The sequence below is a fragment of the Myotis lucifugus genome, unplaced genomic scaffold (assembly GCF_000147115.1).
Source record: "Myotis lucifugus unplaced genomic scaffold, Myoluc2.0 scaffold_797, whole genome shotgun sequence".
NCBI classification, from domain to species: Eukaryota; Metazoa; Chordata; class Mammalia; order Chiroptera; family Vespertilionidae; genus Myotis; species Myotis lucifugus.
Genome location: NW_005871845.1, coordinates 191,976 through 204,522, shown reverse-complemented (window position 1 = coordinate 204,522; position 12,547 = coordinate 191,976). Strand labels below are relative to the sequence as shown.

General features: G+C 50.7%; 1 protein-coding gene across 1 annotated transcript; it reads right to left on the bottom strand.

The window, feature by feature from the left end:
• Positions 1 to 4,445: 4,445 nt before the first annotated feature.
• CCDC42 (coiled-coil domain containing 42) lies at positions 4,446 to 10,381 on the bottom strand. Its single transcript, XM_023747145.1, has 4 exons — positions 10,309 to 10,381; positions 9,637 to 9,858; positions 9,355 to 9,513; positions 4,446 to 4,700 (listed from the first exon to the last, which is right to left on the bottom strand). The coding sequence occupies exons 2-4, from the start codon at positions 9,835 to 9,837 to the stop codon at positions 4,620 to 4,622; spliced, it is 441 nt and encodes a 146-aa protein (XP_023602913.1). The 5' UTR covers positions 9,838 to 9,858; positions 10,309 to 10,381; the 3' UTR covers positions 4,446 to 4,619.
• Positions 10,382 to 12,547: the final 2,166 nt, after the last annotated feature.

The following is a 12,547-nucleotide window of genomic DNA, read 5'->3' as shown; positions in this document are numbered from 1 at the left end:
CGATCAGCTGCCCCCTGCACACCCCCAACTGGGTATGTGCCCGCAACCAAGGTACATGCCCTTGACCGGAATCGAACCGGGGACCCTTCAGTCCCCAGGCCGACGCTCTATCCACTGAGCCAAACCTGTCAGGGCAAAGCTGTTAATTTTTTAAAGCAGTTCCTACTGCTTTTTGGGTAAGGATTCTTGGGATAATCTATTGAAAGACAAGGACTTTCTCCCGCCTCCCCTCCTCCACCCCCAACCCCCCATGAAAAATCCATAATGGATGTTTATAAAACTTTCATAAAACATCAAGAAATCCCCAGACTGACCCAGGTCCATTTACTGACGCCCTGGAGGGCTATAAGCTCCAGGGAAATCCTGTGTTGATGAGAGTGTCACTAGTAAATGTTAGGTCAGGTGCACACCTGAAAGATTTCTTTCCATCCAGGCCTCATCTTGGCCTTTGACCACCCTCATCACAGTTCCTCTTGCCCCCTCCTCCCTTTCTCTTCCTTCTCAAGCTGTTTTGACATCCTTTCTTCCTTACTGGGGTAGGGTTTTTAAATGGCCGCCATGACCTTCACCCCTTGGCGTTACTCCCAGGTTATATGGCAAAAGGGATGTTATCGGGATGGGCCTAACCTAATGTCATGAGCCTGTTAAGAGCAGAGTTTTCTCTGGATGGTATCAGAAGAGAAAGTCGGAGGGATTCAAACCGTGACAGCGACTCCATTGCTGGCTTTGAAGGTGGAAGCCAGAGCGCGTGGCCAGGAATGCAGGTGACCTCTAGCGGGAGCCGAGAGTGGCCCCTGACTAGCAGCCAGCAAGGAAATGGGGGCCTCAGACCCACAACTGCACGGACCTGGATTCTGCCGACAACTGGACGAACTTGGAGGTGGGGATTCCTCTCTGGACTCTCCAGGTAAGAGCCAGGTTCCACCACCATCTTGATCTGGGCCATGCACGGAGAACCCAGTTGCGTCCACACAGACTTCCAACCTACTATTTTGAGATAATAGTGGGTGTTGGTTTAAGACACTAAGTTTGGGGTTATTTGTTATGCAGACTGGAAAATTAATTCAATCAGTTTGCATCACTATGCAGCTGGCTTTCATTCTTTTGGATATTTCTAGATCCAGCTTGTTTCTTCATAAAGTTCCTCAAATGGTTATTTACCCTCAGAGGGTGGTATCCCCACACTTTGGCTGCCACCAAGCCTGGCTGTTGTCATTCCCTTCTCCGTGGTCTATATTGGGAGCCTCCTCAATGTCAAAATGTTAAAAGTTTCAGAGTCAAAGCTTAGGGGGGCATCGGGCCATCATTGGCAAGAAAGCTGAGGTGAGGCCTCGGCTCTGCTGGCATCGCAGCTCGCAGTGGGTTCTTTTAAAAAATATATATTTTTATTGATTTCAGAGAGGAAGGGAGAGGGAGAGAGAGAGAGAAACATCAATGATGAGAGAGAATCACTGATCAGCTGCCTCCTGCACGCCCCCCACTGGGGATCGAGCCCACACCTGGAATTGAACCGTGACCTCCTGGTTCATCCGTCAATGCCACTGAGTCATGAGGGCCAGTGCATAGTTGGTTCTTATCTCCCACGAAAGGGAAGCTGCCTGGGGCAGGGCCTCCGGACTCTGCTTGCCCCCAGCACCCTGCAGTGCACACATGGCACTTCTGATATTCCTGGGTTGAAAGTCCCAGAGCAGAGCAGCTTGCTCGGGTGCCTGAGAGAGCAACCCCAAGAAGAGGAAGGTTCCAGAGCCCCTCCAGCTGGCTGCAACCCTTGAATATAAGATGTGGGACCCGGGCCTGCAGTCTGGGAAAGGGGCTGAGAGGCTCCAATCAAGTGAGGGAGGGTCTGATCCCACAGCAGCACGGGCCCTTAGCTACTCCAGAGAGACCCCGAAAGCCCTCAGGTCTTTGTTCTAGACCGGTTCTCACCAGCAGCTCTTGGACATCCGTTGCTGCTCTGGGTCAGTGTACTTGGCATGGCGTGCGTGACAGCCATGAGGTTGTCTGGTACCAGGCTGCTTGCAGGCTGAGCCCTGTCACACCTGGAGGCCACCCTCCTCCCCCTTCCTTCCTCCCTTCCTCTCCTCCTTTCTATTGGGAAGAGCAATCAGGTTTGGGGGGATGGAGTGTTCCTGAAGGTCTTGCTGCCCTTGACCCTTAGGGCACCCGGAGCCCTCCTCCCTGCCTGTGCTGATGAGAACGACTCATGTCTGGAACCAGTCCGTTACTTCTGCTTCAATGAGCTGGTGTCTTCCCAGCTGGAAAACTCCAATGGGCTCTCAATGCTATCTTCCTTTTCTTGGACCCTGATATCATGTACCTGGAGCCCAAATCTCTCTTGATTGGGCCAGACTTGGGCTTCGTGGGTCCAGGGCCCAGGGTGGACATGCTGAGGGGCCCCATGTGTGTGCTCAGCTCCAAGGTGCAGGGTCCTGGCCGCTGTGGGACGCGCACACCACTGAGCTTGGAAATGACCAGAACGGCATGGGTTCCTGTCTTTCCCCTGGTTGTGCATATGGATTCTGGCTCCTGTTTGATCTCCCCCCTCCCCCACTTTACATCCATATTTCTCCCCCAACTCCCCCCCCTGCGGACTTCAAGCCCCAGCGTCAGGTGTGAAGACAACAGCTTTGCAGAGAGTGCTCACCCGGCGCCCACAACCCCTGCAACCAGCTCTGTATGGACATCTGTCACCTGTGGCTCCGCTTCTCTGACTGCAGGTGGTGAGACAGGGTCTCCCGGACGTGTGTTGCTTCACATGGTGGAGGTGACAGGAGCCCGGTCCTTGAGAGTGCTCGGCTCATGACAAAGCAGTGGTGCTCAAACCTGGAGGACTTGTTAAGACCCAGATGGTGCCATGGCCAGTGTGCTCAGTGGTTAGAGCAACGACCCACGCACCAAAAGGTCCCGGGTTTGATTCCCAGTCAAGGGCACTTACCTGGGTTGTAGGTTCAAGCCCCAGCCCAGTTGGGGTACGTGCGAGAGGCAACAAATTGATGTGTCTCTCTCACATAGATGTTTCTCTCTCTCTCTTTCTTTTCTCCTCCTTCTCTCCCTTCCACTGTCTCTAAAAATCAATGGAAAATATCCTCGGATGACGATTCATAGAAAACAAATAAACAAAAAACAACCCATGTGTCTGGGGCCCACCCAGAGTTTCCGATTCTCATTTCTGGTCAGTTCCCAGGTGCTGCTTTGCTGGCCCAGGAGCCACGCTGAGATGGACGGTGGGTGTACAAAGCCCAGAGCAGGACCAGAGGGGCGACTGCAGCAGCCCCCGGGGTCACGGGGATCCCTCTGGGGTCACAGGGCCAGGAGGAAGCGAGGAGCCTCGTCAGGCCTGCTCCCCAGCCTTCTTTGGAGGGGACAGCGGCCGTGTCTGTCTTCTGAAGGGCAGCCTGGCTGAGGGCGCCCCGGCTGGGGGTAGGCAGCCCCCGTGTGAACCCCCACCCTTCCCTCTGTACCAGTGTCCTTGGGCAAGCGGCCTGTTGGGTGAGACGGGGACACAGAGCTTCCACGGGGGTGCTGAGCATTGATGCTCAGTAAGTGCTGCTTCCTCTGCCCACCTCTGACCCGACTTTTGCCGCTGAGGGTTTGGAAATGTGCAGCTGAGTTTTGGACGCTAAGTCCGAGGCTTTCCGTCGGCCCATCCTCAGTTTAGTTTGGCTGGGGTGAGCCATCATCCAGCCTGCTCAGGGGCTGCCTGCTCTTCCTGTTAGCGTGGCTGATACCATGTTGAAGTTTTAGGGTTCACGGCGGGTGGGAGAAAAGGGAAGAGGTGGGACCCTGACTTGGGAAGCTGCCTTCATAGCTTCTAGTGGGCCCCTGCTCCCCACTTAGAAAGACCCACCTCCCACATTGTTTCTGAAGCGGTAGAGGGAAGACAGCCCCATGTGCCATCTCCACTGGCCTGCGGCCCTATGAATACCTACTGTGTGCGAGCCACGCCGAGGAGACCCGAGACCCGAGATTTTTTTTTTCCACTTTTGGAATGATTTTGGTTTTATTTTATTTTTTAAAATTTTTAAACATATTTTGAATCTTTTTTGTTTAAAGTATTACATAAGTCCCTTTTTCCCCCCATTGATTCCCTTCAGCCCCCATCCCCCACCTCAGGCCCTCGCCACCCCACTGTCTGCGTCCATGGGTTATACATATACCCATACAAGGTCTTTGGTTGACTACCTTCCACCCACCCACCCTCCCCGCCTTCCCTCTGAGATTCTCCACTCTGTTTCATGCTATCATGTCTCTGGATCCACTCCATTCATCAGCTTATTTTGTTAATTAGATTCCACATATGAATGTGGTCATGTGATACTTGCCGAGACCCGAGATTTGATGTCTAGACCCCGGGCAGCCTAGTGACCAGCTTCAAGAGGGGGGGTGCTTTGGGGGGGTTCTTTCCTCAATGGGCCCTCTTCCCCGTGAATAACCAAAACGAGAACTTAGGAACAAACGTATCGAATTTAATGTGCACAGGGGAGGGCGGGCTGAGGCCCGAGGGGAAACCCGGCAGGGTGTCTGCCAGCAGAAAGGCGCAGGTCCCAGAGGGCCGGACTGGCTGACTGACCACAAGCTCATCGGGAACTTCTCTCTCCGTCGCTGCTCACGGCGGCTCCTTAAACCCGGATCTGCGGCGTTTGGTCCTTCTTCTTCACCTCTGCCCAGATGTCCGACAGGTCCTGGATGAACTGCTGGACCTGACAAGGCAAGGGGACCGAGTGATCCTGCCCAGCACAGGCCGCCCACCCAGGAGCCCCCCTGTTCCTGTGACCAGCTGCAGCCACCTTCCCTCATTCGACAATGATTCTAGTGGACACGGAGGGCCAGGTCGTAGACTAACTGCAATAAATAGCCGTGGAGCTGGAACGCCTGGAGGCAGGCACGGTGACGGGAAGGAGCCAGGCTGGGGATCTGACTGAAGGGCGAGAGGAGAGAGGGGAGGGGATGCAAGCATTCGGCAGGCGGGTCCGGCTGTGTGGGGCAGGGAGCGCTCCCCCGTTGGATAATCTTGAAGGTCTCATTCACCTGAAACCCAGAACTGATGCTCCTTAGGCTAATCTCCAGTCATCTGGGGAGTTTGAATTCTCTTTGCTGGCTTCTTTTTTTATGTTTTATTCTATTTATTTTTTGGTTAATCCTCACTCCAGAATATTTTTCATTGATTTTTATTTTTTTTTATTTTGAGAGAGAGAGCGTGGAAAGGAGGGGGAGAGACACAGAGAGAGAAACACTGATTGGTTGCCTCCCACATGCACCCTGACCAGGGTCAAGCCTGCAACCGAGGTACGTGTCCTTGACCGAAGCGAACTGGGGACCCTTCAGTCCGCAGGCCTATGCTCTATCCACTGAGCCAAACAGGCTAGGGCGCTGGCTTCTGTTTGTAAGAACATGAAATCAGTTTAATGGTGGAAACCGTGCTGCCTTATAAGCCAGAGGCTGGAGTCCTGATGCAACTTTAGGGCAAGTATGTCATCTTTCTAGGACTTAATTGCTTCATCTTTAAAAAGGGAAGAGGGAGGAAAGCTCGGCCTAGATGACCCCTGAGATCTCAGTTCTAACATTTCTCCTTTTCAAGAATGTCCCTGGAGATAGGACTGTCCAAACTCTCAGCAACTCTGTCAGTAGCTAATACTCGTACTATTACCGATGTGACGCCTATTTTGCGAAAAGAGGAAAGAGTCAGCGACTTAAAGTAACTTTCCCAAGGCTACAGAGAAGACCAGCCCAGCATTTCCCAAACTGTGTTCTTACAATAAGTAACCACATGCCCTCTGAGAGGGTTCAGTGGTCAAGTAAGTTCCAGAAACGTTCAACATAAACTATGTGGAATCTCCTTCGAGAGCCTCAGGACTCTGTGAAGTCCCATGTTTACAAACCATGGAACTTTGTTTTACTTTAGAGTTTTCAAAATGTATTAGGCCACAGAGTCCTTTTTATTCCCCCAAAGGAAATGTGTAAGCTCAGTCTGGAAAATGCTGCTCGAGACCTTCCCCCACGCAGTGTGTGGATTCGCATGGTCTCGGCCGTTCGCAGGCTGCACTGTCATGCTGTGCTCCTACTTCTACAGAAGTGGCTCCCAAAGCCCACGCTTGGATCGGTTGCAGGGATTTGTTGAGAACACTGTTCACTGAGTGAGAAATTTTTGTTGGAATTAGGGCTGGAAAAGGCTCCCTTTCTCTGAGGAAAACATATGTTTTCTTATTTTGGTGCCAGAACTCTGTGTTGCTCTTCCTCCTGGTCGCCAGGAAGCTCAGCGTCAACTACTGTCCTTTGTAAGGCCAGAGTCTGCAGTCTTTATTTCTCTCTCTTGCCCTGACCTCGGATTTCAACTTATATTTTTCCTGGTCCTTATTTTTTAATTGTTCAGGCTACTGGATCGTGTGTATTTCTCTCAGTAGGCTCATATCCTTTGCGAATGCAGTGGGATGTTTTAGAACAGGGGTCCTCAAACTACGGCCCCCGGGCCACATGCAAATACAAATATTGTATTTGTTCCCGTTTTGTTTTTTTACTTCAAAATAAGATATGTGCAGTGTGCATAGGAATTTGTTCATAGTTGTTTTTTTTAAACTATAGTCCGGCGATCCAACGGTCTGAGGGACAGTGAACTGGCCCCCTGTTTAAAAAATTTGAGGACCCCTGTTTTAGAAGAAGATTTGGGCTATGTTAAGTATTCCTGTGGAGACAAATCAAGGTTGAAAGGGCCTCAGAAAGCTCACAACTCGGAGTGGATGAGCTGGAAGCTGTACTCTCAGCAGGGATGCGCAGGCAGAGGTGAGGAGCTGGGCTCGCAGCCCCCTGCCCACCTGTCTCCACAGCAGCCAAAGGAAAGGGCCCAAGGCCCCCGGAGTCCCCGAGACCCCACTGCTGGGGAGAGGGCTGCAGGCCCAAACCCTTTTTATAATCTAAGATGTTATTTGTGCCCTAACCGGTTTGGCTCAGTGGATAGAGCGTCGGCCTGCGGACTGAAGGGTCCCGGGTTCGATTCCGGTCAAGGGCATGTACCTTGGTTGCGGGCACATCCCCAGTGGCGGGTGTGCAGGAGGCAGCTGATCGATGTTTCTCTCTCATCGATGTTTCTGACTCTCTATCCCTCTCCCTTCCTCTCTGTAAAAAAATCAATAAAATATATTTAAAAAAAAAAGAAAAAAAAAAGATGTTATTTGTGTGTTTTTCGCTCTTATTCTCTCATGAGTGTGCAGTGGCTTTTACCAGAGTAGAATGTTTCAGTGACTTGGGCTGTCAAACAGGATGAAGGCGAAAGCGGACACGAGGAGCCACCCGTCCTCCGCGCAGCCAGACGTTAAGGGGATTTGTAAAAGGGTCAAGTACGCCACTCATCCCACAAAACAGCTTTTGAAAACGGATTTTTCATTAAAAAGGCTATTGATGTTCATTTGCTTCCTGTTATTTAAAAATGAATGAATTAAGTATTTTTAACTTTTCTGCTTGCGTTTCTAATGTGCTACATAGCAGTAGATATAACTGATATAAACAGAAGCTCTTCGAGGGTCTTCAATAAATGTTAAGAGTGTGACGGTATCCAGATACCAAAAAGTTTGAGAATTGCTGCTTCAGCGCAGACTTTCTTACAAATTCCCTTTATGGTCTTTGGACCGTCAACAACGCTGCCCTCACTTGCCTTAAGGAGGAGGCAGAGTTTTGGGTTTAGGGAAATCCTTCTTCCTGGCTGGTCAGAGGGTGAAATCCTTTACGTTTCATGACTTTCACCTCTTTGTTGTTGTTAAAAGGGGAAGTGCCCCTCAATCAACTGCCTTTTGTAGCTTGTGTTTGATCTTCATTCACCAAATACTAGTTGAGGGCCTACTCTGTGGCTGGCATTGTCTAGAATAGTGATGGCGAACCTGTGACACGCGTGTCAGAGGTGACACGCGAACTCATTTTTTTGGTTGATTTTTCTTTGTTAAATGGCATTTAAATATATAAAATAAATAGCAAAAATATAAGTCTTTGTTTTACTATGGTTGCAAATATAAAAAAATTTCTATATGTGACACGGCACCAGAGTTAAGTTGGGGTTTTTCAAAATGCTGACACGCCGAGCTCAAAAGGTTCGCCATCACTGTTCTAGACACTGGGCTACAGTAGGGAACAAGAGAAAAATCAGTTTAAGAGCTTTCTTTCTACTACTGCACAGCAGAGCTAAAGACTTTTGCCAAAGGAATACATAGTCATGGTTCTTTGCATGTTGCCAGAAACATGGCGAATGCATCTGCTGATGTGGAACCTCCCAAATTGTGGGGTGTGTTCACCTTTGGTCAGAAACGAGATGACGTTAGGTGGCACATGACATGGCGTCAAATAGCTTTGGATCAGACAGTGAAAAGTTACTCAATGACTTCAAAGAGAAAATCTCAGACTGGCACTAATATGACTCGACAACTTCCCTAAACGTGCTGGTTGTCCTCCCTTCTCCCTCACCAACGTTCTCTTTTCCCAAAGAGTGGGCCTCGGGCATAAGCCTCTGGGAACTCACTAAATCTAACAAGACTGTTTTGCACAATGAATTCGATAGTGGGTCCCTGCTACTGTCCCTGTTGACTGGGGCCCACAGGGACTCAGTTCTAATGCCGTGAGTGGTTCTCAAAGTGTGGAACCCAGGCCAGCACCTGGGACTTGTTGGAAATGGAAATTCAGCCCTGGCCGGTGTGACTCAGCTGGTTGGAGCACTGTTCTGTGACCCGAAGGGCTGAAGGGCCGAGGGTTCGATTCTGGTCAGGGTACATAGCCAGGTTTTAGGTTCGATGATGTCTCTCTCTCACATTGATGTTTCTCTCTCTCTCCTCTCCCTCCCCCTCTCCCTTCTTCTCTCTCTAAAATCAATAAAAAAGACAACAACACAATACACCGTCAGGTTCAATTAAAAAAACAAACCACACACATCCTCAGGTGAGGATTAAAAAGAAAATGGAAATTCGTGGGTTCCCGCTTCAGTCTTGTTGAATCAGAGACTCTGGGATGGGGCCCAGCAATACTCCGCAGACCCTATCAGCGGTTCTCAACCTGTGGGTCGAGACCCCTTTGGTGGTCGAACAACCCTTTCACACGGGTCGCCCAAGACCATCCTGCACATCAGATATTTACGTTATGATTCATAACAGTAGCAACATTACAGTTATGAAGTAGCAACGAAAATAATGTTATGGTTGGGTCACAACATGAGGAACTGTATTTAAAGGGCCAGAAGGTTGAGAACCACTGCCTAGGTGATTGGAATCCTGTTAACATTTGAGAACCGGGGCTCTATCCGGTTCATTCCTCCACTCAACCGGTCAAGCACCATCTTGGTTTAGTAGACACAGCCCAGCCGGCACCTGCACCTCCTCTTACCATGTCCAGCTGTTTGTGCGTGTCCTCCAGGGACACGAAGGTTGTCTCCTTCAGCTGCTTGCTCACGATCTGGAAGAGGTTCAGCGTTGCCATCTTGATGGTGCCAAGCAAGAGGGTCTTCTTGGCGGCGGTGTTCTGGATGTGCGCCCAGCGGGATTCCTGGGAGGGCACGCGGGAGGGATGTGAGGACAGCCTGTGTGTGTGCATGTGTGTGTGTGTGTGTGTGTGTGTGTGTGCCTCCCGCGCACCTGTCCCTCCCTCCTTCACCCACGGGTGGCTCACCCAGATGATGACGTCGCTGCGGGCGCGGTCGAAGCGCATCTGCAGGCGCGCCAGCTCGTTGTTGTGCTGCAGGATCTCGTCGTCCTTCTCCTCCATGTAGCGCGCCAGCCGCGCCTTGGCCCGCTCGATCTTCTCCTGGCCCTCCTGCGCCGACTGCATGAGGTCCTGGTGCATGCTCACCAGCGTCTTGTAACGCGCCATCACCTCGTGGATCTCCTCGAACTGCAATGGGGGCTTGTTCACGGCACTGCAGTCCCAGGGCCCTACCGCTGCCCCGGTTCCCCGCCAGCTTCCGGCCTAGTTTCCTTGGCCTGGCAGGGAGGCCCTAGGCTAGGCCAGTGATGGCGAATCTATGACACGCGTGTCAGAGGTGACACGCGAACTCATTTTTTTGGTTGATTTTTCTTTGTTAAATGGCATTTAAATATATAAAATAAATAGCAAAAATATAAATCTTTGTTTTACTATGGTTGCAAATATCAAAAAATTTCTAGATGTGACACGGCACCAGAGTTAAGTTAGGGTTTTTCAAAATGCTGACATGCTGAGCTCGAAAGGTTCGCCATCACTGCCCTAGGCCAAGGTCCAGGGGCAGGAGCTCGGGGGACATTGGAGTCCTGCTGCTTGCTCCTCTGGGGTTGGTGTGGGCCATGGGCCATCTGTTAGGGGTACCTGCAACTGGACCAAGAGTTGTCAGTCGTGCTGCGCGTTGGAATTGAAGCATCCATCTTATATAAGAACTGCTGTTTGAAATTTTAACCCTGATGGTATGGCTTCTGTAAACGCCTGCTTGCTTAAATAATAAGGAAAATAAGACCACTCCCATTCCAGAGAGGCCGTAAACTATGCCCAGACAGAGTCCTCAGTGCTGACACCAGGCCAGGCCTTGAGATATGGTCTGATGGCCCCTTCCCAGCACACAGGCCTTCTTTCTCAGAAGGCCTGGAAGTCTCCTTCCAAATTTGGGAGACAAAGGACTGAAAAAAGTATAAATAGAGGATTTCCTCCATGTTGGGGGGCCCAGAATTTGAAAGACATATTTCTCTGGGCCTGAGCAGAATTTAATAATAAAATGTAACTCCCTTTCTCTAAGCGTGCCTTGGTTTTTCTCTGGTCTTCTGCAACAGAAACATGGGAGGAACTTTAAAAAGGACACCCGGCAGGCTCCACCCCCAGAGATTTGGATTAATAAACAGGTCTGAATGGTCCCTGGCAACTCCCCCCTCAATCCCTCTCCCCTCCCAGGTGACTTTAGGGTTGCACTTTGCTACAGGGAACAGCCCGGGGAAAGATGATGGAGCACATGTCGCATGGTCAGGAAGCTCAAGGAAGGTTAGTATGAATGACCTGAGTTCGTGAAGGGGAGGGAGGAAGTAAAAACAGTGCCCAGGGAACCCTGGAAGGAGTGTGGACTTCACCCCCTGAAGGATTTTAAGAAGCAGAGAGAACTGCATGTCTGCAGGAGGGGGAGGGTGCATTCTGAGATGTTTCCCAAGGCGACGATGATCCTATTCAACAAGAATGTACCAAGAACCACTACAACCCAGGAACTATGCTGACTGCTAGGGACAGAGCCGGAGATAAGCCAGGCAGACCCTGCTCTTATAAAGCCTGCAATTTGGGGTGGTGTGGAGGCAAAACAGACAGACAGTGATAAGCCTTATCTCTGACTGGGGGATGGGGCAGGACGGGGACTGTGAGGGTAATAACTTCAATATGGTGCTCTCTGGTATCCAGCATTTGCTGAGCCCTCCCTCCAGCAGAGGCTGCAGAGGGTACCAGTGGGTCAGGAGGCCTGCCAGGCTCTGCTGTCTCCTCTGGCATGGTCCAGAGCAGCGGTTCTCAACCCCTTTCACAGGGGTCGCCTAAGACCATCGGAAAACACATATATAATTACATATTGTTTTTGTGATTAATCACTATGCTTTCATTATGTTCAATTTGTAACAATGGAAATACATCCTGCATATCAGATATTTACATGACGAGTCATAACAGTAGCAAAATTACAGTTATGAGGTAGCAACGAAAATCATTGTATGGTTGGGGGTCACCACAACATGAGGAGCTGTATGAAAGGGTCGCGGCGTTAGGAAGGTTGAGAACCACTGGTCCAGAGCCATGCCATGCTGGCCCTGACTCGCAGGACCCCCTCAGCAGAAGGGACGAAGGCGGTGTGAGCACCAGTCCCAGGGGGCCAACTCCCCTCCCCAGGCGTTGATCAAAGTGAGCTTTCTGGCCACCCAGGGGACACTCCTTGAGCACTCTGTTCACCGCATGGCATTTCCAGTGATAGGTTGGTGACTGGGGTCTGCCCTGCTGCTGGCTTTTGCCCAAGTCTGCCTCAGTGGGGAAGGGCCACCCAACCCAGCATTAGGGGAGATGGAAACAGAAAAGGTTTCCTCAGGGAAAGGATGGCTAAAACGAGACCAGAGGTATGAACAGAAGACAGCCAGGCAAAGGCATGGGGAGGGGCGGGGGCGGGGGGAAGGTGCGGAAGGATTACAGGTCGAGGGAAGAGCCTGGTTCAAGATCATGGGTGTGTGTGGCATGTTTAGGAAGCTCAAGAAAGTTTAGTGTGAATGACCCGAGTTCAAGATGGGGAGGGAGAGATCCACCTGGAGAAGGAAGAAAAGTGCCCAGTGAACCCTGAGAAGGAGGGTGGACTTCATCCACGGAAGGATTTTAAGAAGCAGAGAGAGAACTTTATGTCTGTATTTTGAAGTTCACCCAGCACAGGGTGCAACAGCATTTCAACTTGAAATGAATGGGCCACATCTGAGCTACCAAGGGCACCTCTCCAAAACCTAGTGCTGATGGCAAAAGGCCTCAGGTGCCAACTTGAAGAGGCTCCCACTGTCCGAGGATGGGACACTTTGAACATCAGGAAGAATAGGTGCAAAGTATTAAA